The 23,215-nt window shown below is 44.5% G+C and overlaps 1 protein-coding gene across 2 annotated transcripts in view; it reads right to left on the bottom strand.

The window, feature by feature from the left end:
* The window catches only part of C3H1orf131 (chromosome 3 C1orf131 homolog), a 117,847-nt gene that overhangs the window by 10,214 nt on the left and 84,418 nt on the right, over positions 1-23,215 (bottom strand). The window contains exons 4-6 of one of the 2 annotated variants that reach the window (XM_029594200.1): positions 21,620-21,715; positions 21,426-21,512; positions 8,177-8,235 (exon numbers count right to left, since the gene is read on the bottom strand). In XM_029594200.1, coding sequence (XP_029450060.1) covers positions 8,177-8,235; positions 21,426-21,512; positions 21,620-21,715 — 242 coding nt within the window. Of the gene's footprint in view, positions 1-8,176; positions 8,236-21,419; positions 21,513-21,619; positions 21,716-23,215 lie in introns of both variants that reach the window. The other variant, XM_029594199.1, reaches the window with a different exon arrangement.

The following is a 23,215-nucleotide window of genomic DNA, read 5'->3' on the forward strand; positions in this document are numbered from 1 at the left end:
CATACATAAAGTAATACACGACGAAAAAGCAGAGTAGCTGAACACAGCCCTCCGCATACATACCCCCCACAGAAACCTGAGATCAGCAAACAAAGCACTGCTAACTATTCCACTGCTAACTATTCCCTCAGTTAAGACGGCCAGACTAACTCAAGTAAGGGATAGGGCCCTATTCCTAGCAGGACCCCCAATATGGAACAATATGCCTTTAGAAATCAGATTGCAAAGAAACATCAATACATTCAGAAAAAGTTTAAAAACATGGCTATTTAAGCAAGCATACAACAAAGAGAATTGAGAGGAGAACCCAGGGAAATGTTGGTTGTGGTCAGTCAAACCCCCCCACACACACCTTTTTTCTTAATGCGTGTGTTTCTCACTTCTGTATCTTCTATTTTGAAACAACAAAGAACCAGAGTTAAGTAGTACTTTTATCTTATAGCTGAGACAGAGAAAACTGGACATGACTTATATTACCCACCAAATAATATTTATTATGATATGTTACAGTAATTTGATGGCACCTGTTTAATTGTTAGAATTCTATACACTTTATACAACATATAGTTATGTGCCTTATTGTGAACTGTTGTGATGGCACCCGCTTAACGACGGTATAGAAAATTTTTAAAATAAAAAAATAAAAAATAAATGATGTCTGGGGTTTTAATCAGAAGACTCCTTTGGTTAAGGAACTGGTCAGCGGATGTATTGTCTAAGTCTCAGTTGGCAGCCTTACCGTTCAAAGGAAAGCTTTTATTTGGCGAGGACTTAGAGAAGCTCATGAAATGTCTTGGAGAGACCAAAGGGCATAGGCTGCCAGAAAACAGGCCCAAAAGTAACAAAGGTTCCTTTGCGGGGCGGCCCTGGTTTAGGGTAAATAGGAGGTTTTGTCCTAGTAGGCCCTCGGCAGGGGGCTCAGGGGCAGAGTGCCAGGAGGCAGCAATCCTGGAACCAGTCCTTTTCAGAGGGCAGAAAAGCAGGCAGAGAAGGTCTCGGCCAGGGCTTTGGCGGAGCAGAGTCCACCCAATGAAGTGAGGCTGGTCTGCTCCTCTCTTCCTCCTATTGGAGGGCGCCTGACTCTCTTTTACGAGGAGTGGACCAAAATCACATCAGACCGGTGGGTCCTCTGCAATATAAGAGACAGTTACGTATTAGAATTCTCTCATCTCCTATGTTACTTGCTCATGGTGTCCCCTTACACTTCATCCACAAAGAAAAATGTTGTGCAGGAAACCGTAGACTGATGCCAAGCATTGAGAGCCGTGGTTCTGGTTCCAGTGGAGGAACAAAGGATGGGAAGGTATTCCATATATTTCATGGTTCCAAAGAAGGAGGGGTCCTTCCGTCCGATTTTGGATTTAAAAAAGGTGAATGTCGCTCTCAAGGTTCCTCGTTTTCGAATGGAAACATTGCATTTGGTTATCGTAGCAGTGTGCAAGGGAGAGCTTCTAGCATATCTAGACTTGACCGAAGCTTACCTACATATTCCGATCCACCCAGATCACCAGAGATCTCTCTGCTTCATGATTCTCAGCAGACATTTATTTATTTAAAAGATTTTATATACCGATGAACGCTGGGAACATCTCATCGGTTTACATTAAACAAAAATTGCAGCTAGACAAGCTTTACAGTGAAACATGGAACCAAATCATAGCTAAACGGTAACCAAAGAACCAATGCACATAATATTACTAAATAGCGAGCAAGATCAATTAACTTACAAGCGAGGAATAAGCTAAAACAAGAGGGAGAAATAAGCAATTTGCAAGAAAAGAGGAATCAAAGCAGAGACTATTTACAGGAGGAATGTAAGAGTACATAATTAAATAATTAAATTAAAAGTAGAAAAAGTAAGAGTATCAAAGGACCTCCGTTTGGTTTAACAACGGCGTCAGAAAAAGAGGGTCTTGGTTCATCTATACCTGGACGACTGGCTTATTTGAGCGAAGTCAGAAGCCCTTGTAATTCAGGCAGTGGTGCAAGTCTTGCAGCAATTGAGATCGCTGGGATGGGGGTGAATCAGGCGAAGAGTCATCTCACCCCATCTCAAGTTCTAGAGTTCTTGGGAGTACGCGTCAACACCAGGGCAGGAAGAGTCTTCCTGACAGAGGATCGTATTCTCAAGTCGCAGAATCAAGTGCGCAGTTTGTTGGATGCGGAGGTGCCCAGGGTCTGGGATTACCTGCAAGTGTTGGGGGTCTATGACCTTAATATTAGAGCTAGATCCTTAGGCCTTTAAGCACATGAGGCCTCTGCAGTGGTCTCTTCTTTCCTGGTGGAATCCTTTGTCGGAGCAGCTTCATCTACCACTGTCTCTCGAGGAGCCTGCCAGGTCCAGTCTTTCATGATGGCTTGGTCAGGAGCAGTTACGGTGCAGAGTGGACTTAGAAGTTCCAGACTGGATGGTGATGACCACAGATGCCAGTCTCTCCAGCTGGGAAGCAATATGCCAGAGTCAGTCGGTGCAGGGGCTGTGGTCCGAGCACCGACCCACTCTAGCATACTGCTCCCCAGCTGGAGCTGGCATACAGTCCTGGTTTGGAGAAGAGGGCAGTGAGGTGCATATTGATTGAATTTCTGCCTTTGCTGAGCGGCCGAGCAGTATACACCTTGTCAGACAGACAATGTGACCAAAGTGGATTATATCAATCTTCAAGAGGGAACCAGGAGACGAGTGGTGGCCCAGGAAGCTCAGGAGTTGTTTCTTTGGGCGGAGCAGTATCTAGCTATACTAGCGGCGTCTCACATTGCTGGAGTGGACAATGTACAAGTGGACTTTCTCAGTTGACAGAAGCTAGATCCCGGGGAGTGGGAGCTGTCGGAGGAAGCGATGGCTTTGATATAATACTGGTGAAGTACTCCCGCTTCGACTTGATGGTGTCACGGAAGAACACCAAAGTGCCCCGGTTCTTCAGATGCTCTAGTGCTCCCTTGGCCCTGAGGGATTCTTCTTTACGTGTTTCCTCCATGGCCCCTGATAGGAAAGCTGATAAGATGAATAGAAAATCACCCCAGCGAAGTAATTTTGGCGGCACCAGATTGCCCAAGGTGCCCAAGGTGCCCAAGGTTCGTGGACCTGGTCAACAAGGCGGTGGACAGTCCATTGAGGCGCAATCATTTACCGAAGCTTCTTTGACAGGGTGGAATGCTTTTGTCTCGCGACTTGGCTTTTAAGAAGAGGCATTTGAGATAAAAAGGATATCCGTAGGATGTCATTTCCACCCTGTTGCACGTTGGAAAGACTTCAACTTCTTTACCATATGTAAGGGTCTGGAAGGTCTTCGATTACTGGTTGCGCACGCAACTGTGAAGTTGCTGTGTGCTGTGAAGGAATAGTCTCGACTCAGGCCTCAATAGCTCACATCTTGGCGTTTTTTGATAAATGGTTTGGAGAAAGGCTTGGTCTTTCGCTCTATTAAGGTTCAGGTTATGGCCTTAGGCTGCCTGCGTGGCAAGGTGCATGGACAGTCATTGGCTGCTCACCCGGATGTGGTTCGTTTCCTTCGAGGGACAAAGCATCTGTGTCCCCCTGTGCAGAAGATATGTCCATCATGGAACCTCAATTTAATCCTTAGAGGGTTGTGTGTGGCTCCTTTTGAACCTTTAAAAAGGGCAACCATAAAGGATCTTACTTCGAAGGTTGTGTTTCTTGTAGCCATTTTTTCCACCCGAAGAATTTCGGAGCTCCAAGCGTTGTCATGCAGAGAACCTTTTCTAAAGATCTCAGATTCCGGGATATTTTTGAGAATGTGCCCTCCTTTCTCCTGAAGGTTGTGTCATTGTTTCATTTGAATCATACCGTGGAACTTACGGTTTTTCCAGGTTTGGATGAGTCAGCTCTGCACGCTAAAGACTGACAATGTTTGGACGTGAAACGGGCTTTGATGTGTTACCTCAAAGTCACCAATAACTTTAGGGAGTCTGACCATCTCTTTGTACTTTGGACTGGTCCTAAGAAAGGACAGAAGGCTTCAAAGGCCATGATAGCACAATGGTTGAAAGAGGCAATAAGCTTGGCTTATATCTGTAATGGGCGCCCAGTTCCAGAGGGTCTGAGTGCGCACTCCATTCAGTCTCACGTGACTTCTTGGCCAGAGTGTGAGCTGGTATCACCACAAGAAATTTTTCGGACAGCTACTTGGAAGTCTTTGCACACTTTTGCCATTATCGGTTGGATGTTCAAGTCCCAGAGAGCATGGGTTTTGGTGAGCATGTTCTTCGAGCGGGACTCTCGCAGTCCCACCCTATTTAGGGTGCTTGCCCCCACGAAAAATATTGTCTCTGCGGTCCTGGCATACCACGGGTAGGCCGCGATCTTCTGTCGGACCGAAAACGAGACCGTGATTGAGGACTTTATTGTCTCCAAGAGACTGGATCAGCTGCTCTAGATCCTCGCTAAACAAGAACTTACCTTTGAAAGGCAAGGATGCCAATTGTCCTTAGAGGAAACATCTGCCGCCCAAATGCGAAGCCAAAGCAATCTTTGGGCGGCCACAGCTGATGCCATCACTCTGGAGGAAATACACACAAAATCATAGAGGGCATCTGCACCGTAAGCCACAGCTGCTTCCACACTCCCAGCTGTATCTATGTCCACAGCTGATTGAGACAAATTACCTTGAAGCTGCTGTACCCACTGGAGACAAGCACGCTGCAAGAAACTTGAACAAAGCGCTGCACACAAACCCAGGGACACCACCTCAAAAATCCTTTTAAGGCGTAACTCTATCTTACGATCTTGTACATCTTTTAAAGTGGCCGAACCAATAACCAGAATCATGGTGCGCTTAGACACAGCAGACACCGCATCTACTTTCGGAAGAGAAAAAATTTCTGAATCCTGTTCTGGTAGAGGGTAAAGTTTCCCCATGGCTCTGCCAACCTTTAAACCAGGATCAGGAGTCCCTCATTCCTCTTCTACTAACTTCCTAACCAATGTTTGGTAAGGGAAAGAAGTTGGAGGATCTTGGATGGCACCTAGTACCGGGTCCTCGCTGTCCAAATCTTAGTTCTCCTGAGGCATTTTAACCCCAAGAACCTGTTAAGCCAAGGGAAGCAAAACCTCCAGCTCTTCCCTTTTAAAAAGGCGGACCACCTTAGGATCCTCTGGCTCATAAATAAAAGAGGCCGGGTCATCCCCTTGACCCACATCCTTGGCAGCCGGAATAACTGGAGCCACCAGGGGAGCTTGGCCAGACCCCGAACCAGTACCACTAGGAGCTATGATAGCGTCCTCCGGATCAACCGCCCCAGCTGCATCACCCTGCAGGCGAAAAATCAAGCCCTGTGCTGAGGGAACCCTATTACCGGGATTAGAAGACCTCCTGGGACCCCCCAAAAGACTCTCAGTGGGCTGAACTGATGGAATCTGTGGCTGTGTAGTCCCCAAGCCGCTTTCTGTCTGGCCATATAGGCATCATGAAGTAACAAAACAGTCTGTGGAGAAAAGCCTCCCTGCACCAAAACCAGCACGGTCTGGTTGAAAAACAGGCAAACCAGAGCTTTTCTCCCCTTCTAACCCTCCCTGCCCGTTCCCCAACCTGGAATGGGCCGAAGACAGAGATGGAGGACCCTCCCCCACCCCCACTGGGGTGGGGGAGGGTCCTCCACCCCAGTTCCCGAGCCGGCCGGATGAGGTAAAAAAGAAGTTGCAGCCGGTCCAAAAGACAACGATACTCGATGCTGTTTAGCAGGAGAAGGAGCCTCAGACGAACCCTCCCCACCGTTGGCAGAGTTAGCACATAACCCCGACCTATTAAACCGGGAAGAATCAGAGCCATAAGGTAGAGATAAAATTAAAATCCTTTCTCTGAAGGTACTCACCACGACAGAAGAAAAGGTCCCCAAACAGCCAGAGCCCCACAAAAAGCTCCTACCCAAGGGGAGGAAGTCGCTCGCCTGTAGAGCAGTGCTCCGGTGCAGTTTTTTTTTTTTTTAATTAGCTTTAGTTAAAAATGAACAACCTGCCCTGAAATATAGGCAAAAATAGCCAAAACATTCTTGTAAAAAAATATTGTAAAGAGCCTGCAGCTGCCTCGTGACGGGAGGGATCTGGACAACCAGATTTACACCTCACAGGTGCCCAGACCAAGCACACACAAGGGTACCAACCCCCAGCTCGGCTGCCACAACCGGACAGGGAAGAACCCTAAGGATTCTAAAAATAAATAAAAGAAACCCCCAAGGAGGGAGGTTCAAAAGAAAAAAAATGAGCTGAAAAAAATTAGTCAACTGCAGAACTGCAGGATTAACAGCCTCTGCCATCTGCTGGAGACAGAGAAATACTGTCTCTGGACTGATCAGTGGTATGAACAGGAAAGGAAAATTGGTTCTTACCTGCTAATTTTTGTTCCTGGAATACCACAGATAAGTCCAGAGTCCCATCCTGTGTGGGAGAGAGAGTCCGCTCGAATTTCTGACTTGATTCGGTTTTCTGTAGGATGCAGAGCTGCTTAAGATTTCAAGTTTGTTCTCGTGGTTTGTAGTTTTTTTTTGAGGGAACCGTTTTCTGTTGGAGTTTAGCCTCTTTTCCCCTTGCTCATTTGTGGAAAGTTATTTGAGTTAAGGCTGTTATAGGATTGATTTTGGCATGGGTACAGGTCAATACTGAGGAACTGCAGGTGGTACCACAGGTTATATGCCAGTGAAACTTTCTCTGTGTCTATCTGCGAGAAGGGAGGCATAATCCCAGGAGTTTGGACTGATCAGTGGTATTCCAGGAATGAAAATTAGCAGGTAAGAACCAAGTTTCCTTTATTCTATATTCCTTTCCTAATAATTCCTAGCATTCTATTGGCTTTCTTGGTTGCTGCTGCACACTGAGCAGAAGATTTCAATGTATTCTCAATGATGATGCCTAGATCCTTTTTCTGAATGGTGATGCCTAATGTGAAACCTTGCATTGTGTAGCAATAATTTGGGTTACTCTTCCCTAAATGCATCACTTTACACTGTCCACATTAAATTTCATTTGCATGCCCAATCTCTGTTTTGAGAAGATCTCTTGCAATTTCTCACAATCCACTTGTGATTTAACTGCTTTGAATAATTTTGTGTCATCGGCAAATTTGATCACCTTGCTTGTTCCCATTTCCAGGTCATGTATAAATACATTAAAAAGCAGTGGTCCCAGAACAGATCCGTGAGGCACTCCACTATTCCCTTTCTCTACTAGGAAAGTTTACCATTTAGACCTACTCTCTGTTTTCTAGTCGGATAACTTATCCAGCTAAGTTAGACTTATCCATCTAAGTAGCGCCGAATACGGGGATATTCAATAGCACAGCTGTGCTGCTGAATATCCCATCTAAGTCAGACAGATATGTCTATCCAGCTAACTTAAATGGATTGCATCTGAATATTAAACCCCAGTACTTTTAAAACATAATAATAAACCTAATTCTCAGCTTCTTTTTGGCTAAGATCAAATAGGTCTGAGTCATGAGTTGAAGACAGTCCTTTATTTTTTTATTTTTTGGCCTAGGCTGAGAACCTGTAGAATATGGGGCTGGGGGAAGTTTACGCCTTGCCACCTGACCCGATTGCTCAGGATACTAGGTCTGAAGTTTATATCATTTGTTGGGCAGTAAGAAGCAATTCCATTGCAAAAAATTAAAAATGTTTAAAAATGCTGAAGTCCATGGGGTCTACAAACAGTTTATGTTTAGGTATCTGGTTTCCCCGCTATACTGTCTGGGAATAGTGTCTGAGTCTCTCCTGATATGAAACATTTGCTTCTGAAACTTTCAATAGTGGAAGTCTGTAATTACCTACCTGCAGAGGTGATAATAACTAATAACAGATGTAAAGGACAGTGATAAGGACATGAGAAGGAGATTGGAACTTTTGAGACAGTCTGCACTGACAAAGCACATAGAGGAAAATGGGTAGAGTGGTTGAACCAAGCAGCCCTCAAGGTCAACTATACTATATTCTCATCAACACAAAGCTCAAAAAGGACCACTGCAAAGAGCCATCCTGCTGAAATGTGCCCAGTTTCTCTGAGATTATTTCAGGAAACAAACTTTCCATGTGCTTGAAATGCCAGCATTTAAATCAGATGTGGGTTTTTTTCTTTTTTACCAGTGGATCTATTACCAGCTATAGAAATACAACTCTTAGTCACTTGATATGCTATTCTCTGATAAATAAATTCAGACTGAATACCCACCTTTCCTCTGGCTCTCGTTTTCTCTTCTTCTTCATCTTGAAAAATTCAGACTTCAATTCCTAATTTGAAAGTAAAAGACAATATTTTCAGTCAGCACCATCTTATTTTTATTTATTTGTTGATTTTTATATATCGACATTCGTCGGAACATCATGTTGTGCAAGACTAAACAGTTGTGGGGTGCTTTGTTTAGTAGACCAAATATTAGGTCATATGGCCTGGCTGAATGGCTATAAATGAAGGCATGACAGGGTATGCATGCTCTGATTTTGGAGAGATGGGATTAGTTTGCCGCTGTTTTGGTATTTAGATAGGAAGATGTGAGATATGATTTTGTAAATTTATTTGGAAAGACTGTTTGTATTACATGTTTGTTCTAGCCCCAAGTGAGAGTGGGGTGATTAGGATATTCTGTAGGATAGGGACCAATTTGTATTGATTATTGAATTTTTCTTATGCAAACCACTTTCTTTTCATATTTGTGAAGTAAAGTTGTACAGAAGTATAAATTGTAATGTAAAATATGTAAAACTACATGAAAGCTAGAAAATAAGCAATTTATCATCACACATTGCTCACAGGAAATAAAAAGCATAATCAAAACAATGAAACAAATTTTAGACTGTACAGCCTGCTGTCACACAAAAAACCCTCTTGATTTAAATTGTTGAAGAGAGAGACTGGGAAGGAAGGGTAAGAGACCACTGCAGAGAGAAAGCAGAAAAAAGCATACATGCTGCTAAGAGTTTTTTAGCACAAGGCCTGATAACTCAAAAACTTAAAATGGCTATACTGAAACATAGCCGGTTAAATTTTTAAGTAATCCAACTACATTGCGCCAGGAACTCTGTCACAAAAAAATTTAAACAAAACCTTAAAACCTGGCTATTTAAAAAAGCCTACTATCAATGATTTGAATCCTCAACTACTCTTCCTAACTGCCACAATCTCTCATATATTGCTGATATTCTATTAATATAAAGTTATATACTGTATTGTTTTTCGTTTAGTTTCCTTGTTATATTGTAAAGCGCAATGCTGAATTACTGTTTGAATGTAAACCGAGGTGATGTTATTTACGTACCCCGGTATAGAAAAATCTATAAATAAATAAATAAATAATACATGTAGTTGAATATATTCAGTGGGAGTTTATCCCACTGAATATCTGGAACAAGTTATCCGGCTAAGTATTATCCACTTAAAGAATTGAAGGTACAAAATTTATATTGAATTTGTCTTGCACATACATTTACAAGATTAAGCTTCACTCTTAAACCAGGGTATCTTGGGTATGAGTTCAAGGTCTCAAATTTACTGCTAATGTTCTTCTTATTACTTGCGATGCATCAAATGGCTTTTTTCTGAATGATGTATAAAAGGTAAAATACATGAGGTGAGTTTGGATGTTCTTTTCAAATCAAGCGAGTGGTGCCCAAAAAATTACAACTGTTTCTGTATCTTCAGGCCATAGTCTCTGATTACATCTCTTGGAACTTGATGATCTCTCTATCCATAAAGAGTATAAAATAGTCAATTCATACGGACACTTCTATTAGTAATGTTGTTTTTGTTTTCTCCTTTACCACTACATCTGGGTTTCTAACATGAATAATTATACTCTAATTTATACTAAGAACGTTACTGTATATAAGAAAGAATGACTAAAGAAACTGGCACTGTGAGCAGAGATGGAGCAGGGGGCAGATCTTGGTTGGGCCCCCCCCCCCCCAGCCAAAAAGGCTGCCCCTAAAGTGAACTTTGTTACAGCATTTCTGATGATAGGAAGTCGATTATGAATGACTACTTTCCTTGAGTTTGAAAGGGTCCCAATAGGGCCCCTCAACCTTTTGTGGAATTATCCATCACCAATGTAACTTGATGAGGAAGCAGATCGCTCCAGAAGGATGTAGGGATCTAGCCATAAGAATAGATCCTGTTTTATTAACTCTGACATTCTCAGATTATCAGGGGATGAGTGAGCCGCTGCCATTGGGAGCAGAGATCCCACTGCAGGAACCATATGTAAAGGCAGGTTAGTGAAACTATGTAAATGAAGTCATCCTGTGACTCAGAACAACTAGAACTTCTCTGGCCACTGACTGATCTATAGTCAACAGTTTGTATATAAGGGATCAGAGATTATTTGCCTGATCCAAAGGGAAGAAAATTCTCTTCTGTAGAGAATCTATTCATGCGCTAATGAATTCGATTTTCTGGTAGGGAATCAGTTGATTTCTCAAACTTCACTAGGAATCCTAGTGATTGCAGCAGCAGGGAGGATACCACACTTTCCTCTGAGTTCGTCACAAGCCTGTTGTCCAGGAAAGAGAAGACTTGAATGTCCTGATGCTGCAGATGTGATACCACTACAGCCAGGCACTTGGTGAAAATCCTCAGTGCTGCTGAGAGGCCAAAGGGAAGTATTCTGTATTGATAGTGGGAAGAGTCCACTGTAAATTGCAAGTAATGCCAGTAGCAAGGATGGATGAGAATATGAGCGTAAGCATCCTTTTTAGGTCCAAAGTGCACATCCACTCCTCCTTCTGGATGAAGGGAAGAATAGTGCGGAAGCAATTAATTTGGACTTTCTCCTAGAGTATATGCTTGTTCAGGCTTCTTAAATTCAGGATGAGTCTCAGTCCCCCGGATTTTTTGGGGATAAGAAAGTGGTGGGAGTAGAATCTCTGGCCATGGTGATGGGGAGGAACAGGTTCTATTGCCCACTGTTTGAGAAGAGATTCCACTTCCAGGCGAAGTTGCGCCAAGTTAGACAGACCCAGATTTAAGGCTGAACTATAAGGAAATATGGGAAGCCGGGAAAAACACAAGCGGTTTTTACCCTCCACAATTGTGATAACCAGTAAACCTTGGTAATTTGCCCCACTGTCTTAGGTACTACTAGATTCTTTCCACTAGTGGAGAGGATTAGTGCTGGGTAGGAAAAATGGTCAACAACTTGGTCCAGGTTTTAGTTGAGCATGTTGCATTGCCTTTGGTTGATGGCATTGACGCTGTCAAGTGAAAGTCACAGGTTGTTGCTGTTGCAGAAGTAGATGTAGCATCTGGAATTGCTGGAATTGTCAGAATGGGCATCTCTGGAAATATGAGGGCCAATATTCAGCCACTGAGCGGCTCAGCTAGTTAGCCGGATAAACCTATCGGGTTAACTAGCAGGGTATATATAGCAGTGTCATTGCGCCGCTGAATGTACCTGGCTATCTTAAAAAGTTAGCTACATAGGTTTTCTTCTTACTGGACATGGTGAGGAACAAAATGTTCTTAATCTTCCTTTTTTTTTTTTGGTAGCTCTGAAAAGTGCTGTTTGGAGCTGCTGAGGCAGTGAAGCAACTAGAAAAAAATTACGATTTTCATAGAAATAAGAGAGAAAGATTCACATCTGTGCTGGTGCTTAATTGAAAAAGACTGGTGGGGGAAGGAGGGGGGACTCATAAGGCAACACCCAAGCAGGAATTCCTATACACACCCAGGAAAACAAAAACTCTATGATACTATGATTTTAAGTTAGCTTTACCTGCCTGGTTACTCGTATTATCATCATGCTTGTCTGAACTGGAAAGGAGGCGAAGTAGTATTGTTTTATCATACATCCCTACCCATTAATTATATCCAACATAAGGCTGGGTTCAGGGAGTGAGAGCTTAGCTGCTTTTCTAGGTGACTGGGACATTGCTTTGGTCTACCGGCTTCCTTGGGCAAGAGGGCATATCTTCTGCAGTTGTATTAGATTTTATTTCATCTTTGTATCTCCATTATAGAAAGTTGCTAGTAATTTATTTATTTATTTAGTGATTTTTATATACCGCGGCACGTAAAGATATACATCACCTCGGTTTACAGTAATTGGTGATTTCAATATAAGGTTTGATTGTCTTACTGATAATAAGGTGAGGGAATTTTCTGATGTTATTGCCTTTGTTGGGTTATCCCAAATTATTGATACACCCACACATTGTAAGAATCACATTTTGGATTTATTGCTCATTCCTACATACCTGATTTCTAGAGATGTAATTACTAATATGCAAGTTACAAAGGTTTAATCATCATTTGATTAATTTTAAATTTTAACTATCAAGTGGTTATTCCTTCTGCACCAGTTGGGAATTATCAGTCAGTCTAGAGGAGATATCGATTTAACTGCTTTCTATAATGAATGGGGACATGCAGTGAGTGGGTTTTGTTTTAAAAGAGTCTCTACTTTAGCAGACTTTATGATTCTCTAGCTGCAACTATAAAAAAAAGTGGCCCTTCTAAAGTCAGTGGTCCTCTCTTTGCCATGTTTAAGAGTTCCATGGCACATTTCTTCTCTGGTTGAAATGAAGAAGACAGTGAGGCGTGCGGAAAGGCACTGGAGGGAATCCTCCACTGAGGTACTGAAGAAGGAGCATATGACGGCTCATAAAGCTTTTTGATCTGAGTTCGAAAAAGCTAGAAAACTTTATTTTACATCTTGGGTAGAATCATTTTTAAATCGCTCCCATGAGCTATTTCAGATAGTTTCCCACTTAGCTATCCTGTTGAGAGGAGATGGCACCTCAGATGAGTATTGCAGGAATAAACTTTATTTATTTATTTATTATTTTTATTATACCGGCTTTCATGACATGAGTCACATCAAACCGGTTTACATTTAACAACGTGTGCATTATAAGGAGAGTGACAGTTACAATAAAACAGGGAAATAAATAACTGGGAGCAGGAAGCGAGAAGTGGGGAAGTACAGCAAATTATTTACAAGGTAGCAAGATTGAATCCGATATAATGTGATTTGTATAGTGAATGACATTGATAATAATGTGAAGGTGATGACAGCGAAGAGAACAGTTTGTTATTTAAATCCATTTTTGATAATGTGATTGAGATGACGGGTGTGGGTCTCAGTCAGGGACTGGAAAGGCTTTTTTAAAAAGCCAAGTTTTCAGCCTTTTCCTGAATGTTGGTAGGCAGGGTTCTTGTCTCAGGTCCGCTGGGATGGAGTTCCATAAAGGTGGACCTGCTGTTGAGAACACTCTGACACTGAGAGATTTATGATGGAGGGTTTTTGCGTGTGGAACCCTGAAGAGATTCTTTGTAAGATTCCCTGATGGGTCTGGTGGACGTGTGTTTTTTGAAAGGAATTTGTAGATTGATCCGGGCCTGTTGGTGGATGACTTTGTAGATGGTGGTGATGGATTTGTAGATGATTCTGTAGTGGATCGGAAACCAGTGAAGGTCCTTGAGGATTGGGGTGATGTGATCAATTCTCCTGGAGTTCGTCAGGATTCTGGCAGCTGTATTCTGCACCATTTGTAGAGGTTTGGTATGGGAAGCTGGGAGACCCAGTAGTAGCGAGTTACAATAATCTAGCTTGGAGAAGATTATTGCTTGTAGAATTGTTCTGAAGTCCTGGGAGTGGAATAGAGGTTTTATTCTTTTAAGGATATATAATTTGTGAAAGCAATCTTTGGAAGTCCATTACCTGCTATTAAGTTCACTTAGAGAATAGCCACTGCCATTAGCAATAGTAACATGGAATAGACTTAGTTTTTGGGTACTTGCCAGGTTCTTATGGCCTGGTTTGGCCACTGTTGGAAACAGGATGCTGGGCTTGATGGACCCTTGGTCTGATAGTATGGCATGTTCTTATGTTCTTATGTTGATGTTGATGAATGATTTTAGGTTGAGACGGTTATCCATGATGGCTCCTACCTAGGTCTCTTACATGAGAGGTTTGAAGGAGGGCTGGTGGCTTTGAAGAGGTATTGTTGTTTTACGGGGATATAAGCAGAAATTCCGTTTTCGAGGCATTGAGTATTAGGTTTAGACTGGTGAGGAGGTGGTTGATTTCTATTAGGCAACTATCCCAGAATTCTAATGTTTTTGTGATGGATTATTTTACAGGGATCACGATCTGGACATCATCTGCAAAAAGGAAGTGTTTCAGGTTTAGTTTCGTTAGCAGTTGGCAGAGAGGGAGCAGGTAAACATTAAAGAGCGTGGGTGAAAGGGAGGAGCCCGGAACCCCTAGAGAGGATGGAAAGTAATGGGATTCTTTATTATGAATTTTGACCTTGTATCCTCTGTTGTCCAGGAAAGTTTTGAACCAGGTCAGTGCTGTGCCTTTCACTCCTATGTTTGCCGGTTGTTTTATAAGGAGGTGGTGGTTGACTGTATCGAAGGCAGCCAAAAGGTCAAGTAGGATTAATAGGTAAGCGTGACCCTTATTGATGCCGGAGAGGAGGAAGTCCGTGAGGGAGAGAAGAAGTGTTTCGGTGCTTGATTCTTTGCGAAATCCATATTGATTAGGGGACAGAATATTGTCCCCTAAACTTGGGGATATATACAGAGAAGAGTAGATGCTGTGACAAGTATGGATAATTTAGAGGTAAGGCCCATTAACACATCAGAAGCAATTTGGTTGGATTTTGAATATGTAGCTAAGACTCAGACAATCGATTATCTCAAGGCTACGCTCCTCTTCTTGTCAGTTGTATACTTGTTCCTTTTGAATTTTGGCTAATTTAAGGGACTCTATTTTTATAGAAATTTTTAGCAGGTTACTGAATGAATGTGTCTTTAAGTGAGGGTGTTATCCTAGATAGTTTCAAGAAGGCAATGGTGCAACCAATTTTGAAGAATGCACAGCTATAGACCTATCTCTGTTCTCCCCTCATTAGGTAATATTGCTGAAAAGATGGTTTTAACTCAGCTTGATGATTTCTTAACAGCAAAAAACATTTTACACATGCATCAATGCAGTTTTCATGCTGGTAACAGCACAGAAACACTGCTAACATCAGTTTCTGATTTCATCCTTCATAGGCTGGATCATAAGCAACCTGTTATTTTTTTGAATGTTGTGGCAGCTTTTGATTCAGTTTCTCATTCTGTACTGTTACAACAATTGAGAGAAATAGGGATAGGAGGAGTGGTCTATTATTGGTTCTAGTCTTTCCTGGATGGCCGTTATAAAAAAAAAAAAAATGTAGTGGACGGGAAGCATCAGCTGGTTCCCAGTTTTGTCTGGTGTCCCTCAGGGGTCTTGCCTTTTGGCTTATTTAATATTTATATACATCCACTATGTTTTTTGTTGGATGATCTTGGAATTGAATTTAAAATGTATGTGGACGATTTGCAGTTTCTGTTTCATGTTGCTGATGATATAGATAACTCTAGCTGCACCATAGGGCTGGTCTAAAGTTAGCTGAATACTCCTATCTGGCTAATTTTAAGATACCTGGGTATATTCAGCAGATAACAGCATATTTACAATAAAATAAAACATAAAATTACTATCATGATGGATCAAATACACCCGACATAGTCATTTTTCAACAAGATGTCTGCTCCAGGGGTAATTATATAATTGATTGTCCTTATTCCCTCCTAGCTAAGAGGAGAAGAGGCTGACAACTGGACCATAAACAAACTTAAAAATCATAAACCTAGAAACAGCTGTAAAAATCCCAAGGCACCCTAAGAGGCACCAGAAATGGTAAAATGACCATGTTAGATGTATTGAATCCATCACTGTGCTAATTTTTACACCCAAATTATTTATTAGGATAATAATTATTAATTAGTCATGATCTTTGCCTTATTTATGCAATCTAATGGTCTTTTAGGAATCAAACAAGTACTAGTCAAATCTGGTTTTATTTCTAATTGTTGCGTCCCCGGTCGCGAGTGCCGCGACCGGGACCTTACCTTCGCTGCATTAGCCCCTCCTCCCTGGGGGTGAGCGCACGTAAAAGGCCAGGAGTTAAAGGGCCTTTCCTGCCTTGGGCGCCCCGCCTCCCTTTCTGAAGTCAGACCCTGGCAAATTCTTAAAGCTGGTGCCTGCCTCAGCTTACTGCCTTGCAACAAGTTTGCTTATCATTACAGTGTGCCTCTGGAGTTCCTGCTTGTAATTATTCCAGTTGCCTGCTTCAGTTCCAGCCTTGATCCCGGTTCCTGTTCCAGTTGCCTGCTTCAGTTCCAGTCCTGGTTCGTGTCCGCCTTTAGTGCCAGCCTTGGTCCTGTTCCTGACTTGCCTGCCTTGACCTCTGATCTTCTCATCGGATTCTCCTTTCGCCTAAGTCCCAGCGGCCCGGCTCCTACGGGCTCCTCCTAGGGAGAGCTGCGGGCTTCCAGGGTGAAGATCCTTCTCTTCAAGCCGTCCAGTATCTGCCTCCCGGCCTGTTCCGCTAGTCCGGAGACTATTTCCATCTTCTCCGTCAGGCCGGCCTAAGAGTCCACTAAACCACTTTAACAGTTTGCAAGGCCATGGACTCGGCGGATTTGTCAGGTCTTCAGGCAATCCCTGGAATTGCCCAGCGTGTGCAGCAACTGCAGCATTGCATGGATGTTCTTGCAGCGACTGTAGAACGACTTGCTAATCGTCTGGACGTCATGCCAGATCCAGTGCCTGCTCTGCCACCAGCTTCAGCGGTAAACATTGGTTCAATTACTCAGCTACCGGCACCGTCACGTTACGCTGGAGAGGCTAAGACTTGCTGAGGTTTTCTGAACCAATGTTTTATACGATTCACGCTGCTTCCTCAACAGTTTCCTACTGATGCCGTAAAGGTGGCATATATTCTGTCGTTGCTTGATGGGAAGGCTCTAATTTGGGCGTCTCCACTCTGGGAGCGGAATGATCCCTTGCTCAGTAATTTCTCGCAGTTCATCTCTAATTTCAAGTTAGCCTTTGATGACCCGGCTCGCTTAACCACCGCCACCTCGGAACTACTGCAGTTACGCCAGGGTTCCCGCCCTTTAGCAGATTATGCCATGGATTTCCGCACGCTTGCTCTTGAAGTTGGGTGGCGTGATGACAGCCTCTGGGCTGTGTTTATGGAGGGCCTTGTCTGGGCGTATCAAGGATGAGTTGGCCGCCCACGATCTTCCAGAGGATCGCAACGGCCTCATAGATTTGGCTGGTCGTATTGATCGTCACCTCCAACAAAGGGCAAGAGAACTAAGACCCACTTGATGTACCCCGTCTCTAGCTCCTGTATTCTCCAGACCACTATCTTCAGTCCCCTCTCCAGGAGCAACACGTCCTGATTCTGCTTCTGAAGAACCCATGCAGTTGGGGTGTACTCCGCTTACCGCAGAGGAGAGACAGCACCGCCGTACTCTAGGCTTGTGCCTCTACTGCGGTCAAAAAGGCCATTTCCTCGCTCGTTGTAAAGAGCGTTCGGAAAACGTCAGAACCTAGGAGGTTGTGAGGAGCTCCTCCTAGGTTGTGCTGGTACCGCTCCTCAATGTACTGTACCCATCACACTCGAATACCCAGGGGGATCATTGGAGACCCTCGCCTTTTTGGATTCTGGAGCAGGGGGCAACTTCATCCTGGAGGATTTGGTAGGCCAGTTACAGATCCCCACTCGGCCTCGGGAGGTACCGCTGCGGATTACCTCCATCCGGGGAACACTTCTTCCAGGGAGAATCTCTGCTTCCACGATACCCTTGACTTTACGCATCGGGGCGATCCACTCGGAGGAGATTGCCTTCCTTGTTCTGGAAAAGGCCGTCCACCCCGTGGTGTTAGGCCTACCATGGTTACAGAAGCACTCTCCGATTATCCAATGTGACACATTACAGATCATGAAATGGAGCCCCTTCTGCTTCGCTAACTGCCTGAAGGTTCCGAGAGTGTCCGTTCTCCCTCTCTTGCACACCACCATCGCTCTACCTGCACCATATGCCAACTTCTCCGACGTATTTTCCAAGACGAAGGCGGAGATCCTGCCTCAACATCGGCCGTTTGATTGTGCCATTGAGCTTTTACCAGGAACGACACCTCCTCGGGGAAGAGTATACCCCTTATCACTACCAGAGACTCGGGCAATGCCGAATACATTTCGGAGAACCTGGCAAAAGGATTTATCCGACCTTCAAAATCTCCATCAGGGGTGGGCTTCTTTTTTGTAGGTAAAAAGGACGGGTCGCTAAGACCATGCATTGACTATCGGGGTCTCAATGCCATTACCAAGCGAGATCGTTATCCACTCCCACTGATTCCTGAACTCCTGGATAGATTACAGGGAGCCAGGATCTTCACAAAGCTGGACTTGCGGGGCGCATATAACCTTGTTTGTATTCGACCAGGGGACGAGTGGAAGACTGCCTTTAACACCAGGGCTGGGCACTATGAGTACCTCGTCATGCCCTTGGGACTATGTAATGCCCCGGCAGTATTTCAACATCTCATGAACGAGGTACTTCATGATTTACTGAATACGTCTGTCATCGTGTACCTGGATGATGTATTAATCTACTCACGGGACTTGTCTTCTCATCGCCTACATGTCTGTCAGGTATTACAGTTACTCAGAGACAACGGATTATACGCCAAGTTGGAGAAATGCTGCTTTGAGAAAGAGTCTCTTCCCTTTCTGGGATACATAGTTTCCGCCACCAGATTCAAGATGGATCCTGAAAAGGTAGCCGCCATCAGAGACTGGCCCTGGCCGAGGGGGCTAAAGGCGGTGCAGCGTTTCCTCGGCTTCACAAATTTCTATAGACATTTCATTCCACACTATTCTCGTATCGTGGCTCCTCTCACCGCCCTAACTCAGAGAGGAGCTGACGCGGTAGATTGGCCTGATTCAGCCTGTCAAGCGTTCGAAATCCTCAAAGAGGCTTTTCTACAGGATACGTGTCTTCGTCACCCTGATCCGCTTTGTCCATTTGTCGTAGAGGTGTGCTTAGTCAATGCACTGACTCCGGTCAGCTCATGCCATGCTCATACTTTTCCAGGAAATTCTCTGTTGCCGAGATTAATTATATAGTATTGGGGATAAGGAGTTACTAGCTATCAAACTCGCCTTTGAGGAGTGGAGACAATGGTTGGAGGGAGCCATCCATCCCGTTACAGTATATACGGACCACAAAAACCTGGAGTTCCTGTCCCAAGCCCAACGCTTAAACCCTCGACAGGCCCGCTGGTCTCTATTCTTCAATCGCTTCAATTTCACACTACGCTACCGGCCGGCTGCCAAGAATGTTCGAGCGGACGCACTTTCGCGCTCAACGGAGCTGGAGGAAGAGCAGGACCAGCCCAATACATCCTAGACCCCGCAAAGATCAATCTTTCTGGGACCACTGTATGTTCTCTTGGTAAGACGGTGGTTCCCCGACGGTCTCGAAAGGCGGTCTTGCTCTGGGCCCACAATTCTCTTACGGGGGGTCACGCTGGCCGCGAGAAGACTCTTGACTTGGTAAACCGCTTCTATTGGTGGCCAACCTTGAGGAAAGATGTCCGCACTTTCGTAGACTCCTGTCCCACCTGTGTGATACAGAAGCCGCGGACGGGGAAGCCTTGGGGTCTACTCCAACCGTTGCCCATTCCAGTGGAACCATGGACCCACATCGCCACCGATTTCGTGGTGGACCTTCCAGCCTCAGAAGGGAATACAGTCACCTGGGTAACTATAGACAGGTTCTCCAAAATGGCCCACTTTGTTCCCCTGTCCAAGTTACCGTCGGCTCTCGAACTAGCCAGCTTGTTCACTCAACATATCTTCAGGATCCACGGTCTGCCCCAGGACATTGTCTCTGATCGCGGGCCGCAGTTCACCGCCCGGTATTGAAAGGCATTATGTAAAAAGTTCAATGTGCAACTCAATCTGTCCACTGCCTTTCACCCCCAAAGCAATGGGCTGACGGAGCGCACCAACCGCTCTTTGAAGACTTTTCTTCGCTCCTTCGTCAACGAAAGACAAAATAACTGGGCGCAGTTATTACCGTGGGCAGAGTTCTCGTATAACAACCATTCTCATGCAGCCACAGGCAGTTCACCCTTTTTCATCGTTTATGGGAAACAGTTACGACCACCTCTGCCACTATCGCTTCCTAGTGCAATTCCAGCAGTACAAGCATCCGCCCAGCAGTTGCAATCTCTGTGGACGTCCATCCAAGGGAGACTTGCCAAAGCAGCCAGGGCCATGAAAAATTGGGCAGATAGTCACCGACAGCCGGCACCCATCTTCCTTCCCGGAGATTGAGTGTGGCTCAGCACAAAGAACATGCAACTCCGAATCCCATCCCGGAAGTTGGCTCCGAAATACTGTGGCCCTTTTCGTATACTTGAGCGTGTGGGGGCCATTTCTTACCGGCTACGCCTACCCTCCTCGATGCGTATACATAATGTATTCCATGTCTCCTTGTTAAAACCTCTCATCCTCTCCAGGTACCATCATCAAGTTCCTGATGCGGCGGATCCTTCCGTGCCCGATGAGCCAACCTATCAAGTTCGGGAGGTTCTGGATGTCCGCTTCCACCAACGATGATGCGAATATCTACTTGCCTGGGAGGGTTGTGGCCCGGAGGACAACACATGGGAACCAGCTCGTAACATTCTAGATAAGGAACTACTGCTCCAATTCCATCGCCAGCATCCCGGTAAACCTGGGCCTTCGAAGAGGGGGCGTAAGAAGGGGGTTACTGTTGCGGCCCCGGTCGCGAGTGCCGCGACCGGGACCTTACCTTCACTGCATTAGCCCCTCCTCCCTGGGGGTGCGCGCACGTGAAAGGCCAGGAGTTAAAGGGCCTTTCCTGCCTTGGGCGCCCCGCCTCCCTTTCTGAAGTCAGACCCTGGCAAATTCTTAAAGCTGGTGCCTGCCTCAGCTTACTGCCTTGCAACAAGTTTGCTTATCATTACAGTGTGCCTCTGGAGTTCCTGCTTGTAATTATTCCAGTTGCCTGCTTCAGTTCCAGCCTTGATCCCGGTTCCTGTTCCAGTTGCCTGCTTCAGTTCCAGTCCTGGTTCGTGTCTGCCTTCAGTGCCAGCCTTGGTCCTGTTCCTGACTTGCCTGCCTTGACCTCGGATCTTCTCATCGGATTCTCCTTTCGCCTAAGTCCCAGCGGCCTGGCTCCTACGGGCTCCTCCTAGGAGAGCGCGGGCTTCCAGGTTGAAGATCCTTCTCTTCAATCCGTCCAGTATCTGCCTCCCGGCCTGTTCCGCTAGTCCGGAGACTATTTCCATCTTCTCCGTCAGGCCGGCCTAAGAGTCCACTAAACCGCTTTAACACTAATAGTATATGTTTGCTTGCTCTTTAGCACACTTTTCTCATGTTCAGCCTTAAGCAGTTTCTGCCTTATATGGATATATGAGGAAGCTTCTTTATCTAACAGTGCATCCAGAGCTTTGTTAGCCATAATGTATCCATACAGGTGGAATGCTAAACAGAGAATCCTTCTAGATTCGACACCACAGAGGCCTACACTGATTGCAGTAAAAAAGGCAACTTACACAAACCTTTCCATCAGTGTCTTGCTTTTCTGTGTTCTTTTGTTTGATTTTATCTTGATATATCCTATAATTCAAATACTCCTTTTTGGGAGGCTGAAACAATAAATTTGGTATAAGGTTAATATACTTTTCCTCATTTTCAGGTCAAAAGAAAATGGCATTTACATAGAAAAGTGCAAGTATAAAAAAAAAGGTTCTACCATGGCTCCAAGCATGATGGCACGCTCTTGTTCAAATGTCCGTTGCTTCTCTTTCTTGTATCCTGTGATTCCAAACCTGTGAACTTCCAAGCGTGCCTATTAAAAAGTTAGAAGGGAGAATACAAATAAGATGCACTTCAGAAATATTTTACTGAATAGAGAACAGTTCTAAACTATAAACTGGTGAGCTTGATGTTTGTGCCAGGTAAAATAGTTGAAGATATTCTTAAAAACAAAACAATGACCACACATATAGACATGGTTTAATGGGGGACAGTTAACATGAGTTTTGCAAAAAGAAATCTTGCCTTACTATTTACTAAATTTTTTTGAGGGTGTAAATAAACATGTGAACAAAAGTGAGCATTGTTGCTATACGGGTAGATTTTGAAAGGCGCACATGATTCCCAGTGCGTACACATGAACACGCTGATGTTATAAAATAGTTAAGATTTTGTAATGCGCGCGCGCAAGGGGGGGTACAGTTCTGCAAATTTCACGCAATGATTCATCCTGGCCTTACCCAGTTCCCTCCCATCCGCTCCAATTAAGAAGTGGACTGGGAGGGAACTTCCCTACCCCTTACCCTAACCTCTCTTCCCATTCCCATTCCCCTCTCCTCCCCAACCCCTAATTCCTACCTTTTTTTATTTTTTTTTTCCCAACTTACTTCAGGACCCGACCTGTGGACAAGTGCAAAGTAATGCACGAAGGGAAAAACAATCCCTACTGCAAGTTCACAATACTGGTTTCTGTTTTACGAGTCACCAGTCGGAGTTGTTGTGGACAATACCTTGAAATCTTTGGCTCAGTGTGCGATGGAGGTCAAAAAAGTAAATAACATGGTTGGAATTATTTGGAAAGGATTAGTGAACAAAACTAATATACCATTATTGCATAGATCCATGGTATGACTGCACCTTGATTACTGTGTGCAGTTCTGATCACAGCATTTCAAAAAAGACATAGAAGACATAGACAAGGTATAGAGAAGCATAGGGATGCTAATGTGTGTATTAATGCTCCCATGGCTATATTTTAAAGGGGCCAATGAGGCTTAAAATCCCCTCCTGGTCACATTAAAACTCCCAGGGGTCTGGAGAAACCTGTTCTATGCTCCCACTGTCTGTTGAGGTGCTTAAGTGAAAAAAATAATTATTTTAGACCTATGACATCACTTTTGTCATTGGAGAAATTACTTACCTGATAATTTCGTTTTCCTTAGTGTAGACAGATGGACTCAGGACTCAGGAACAGTGGGTTATGTGCTCTTCTGCTAGGAGAAGGTCCCTGTGTGGAGGTAGGCACAGAGGGTTCCCCACAAAGAGTCTTTGCATGTCTGCGTACCATGGTCGTCTTGGCCAATCCAGGGGCCACTAGCAGAACTAGTCTCCTGTGATGTTCTATCTTGCGGATGATCTTGCCCAGTAGCGGTCATGGGGGGAAGGCGTACAGTAAGTCTTCCTCTGACCAAGTCTAGACGAGAGAGTCTATCCCTTGGGAGTGTGGCTCTCATCTGCGGCTGAAGAACCTGGGGACTTGGGCACTGAGATGGGTGGCCAGTAGGTCCATGGCTGGAAGGCCCCAGCAATTTAC

The sequence above is a fragment of the Rhinatrema bivittatum genome, chromosome 3 (assembly GCF_901001135.1).
Source record: "Rhinatrema bivittatum chromosome 3, aRhiBiv1.1, whole genome shotgun sequence".
Taxonomy (NCBI): domain Eukaryota; kingdom Metazoa; phylum Chordata; class Amphibia; order Gymnophiona; family Rhinatrematidae; genus Rhinatrema; species Rhinatrema bivittatum.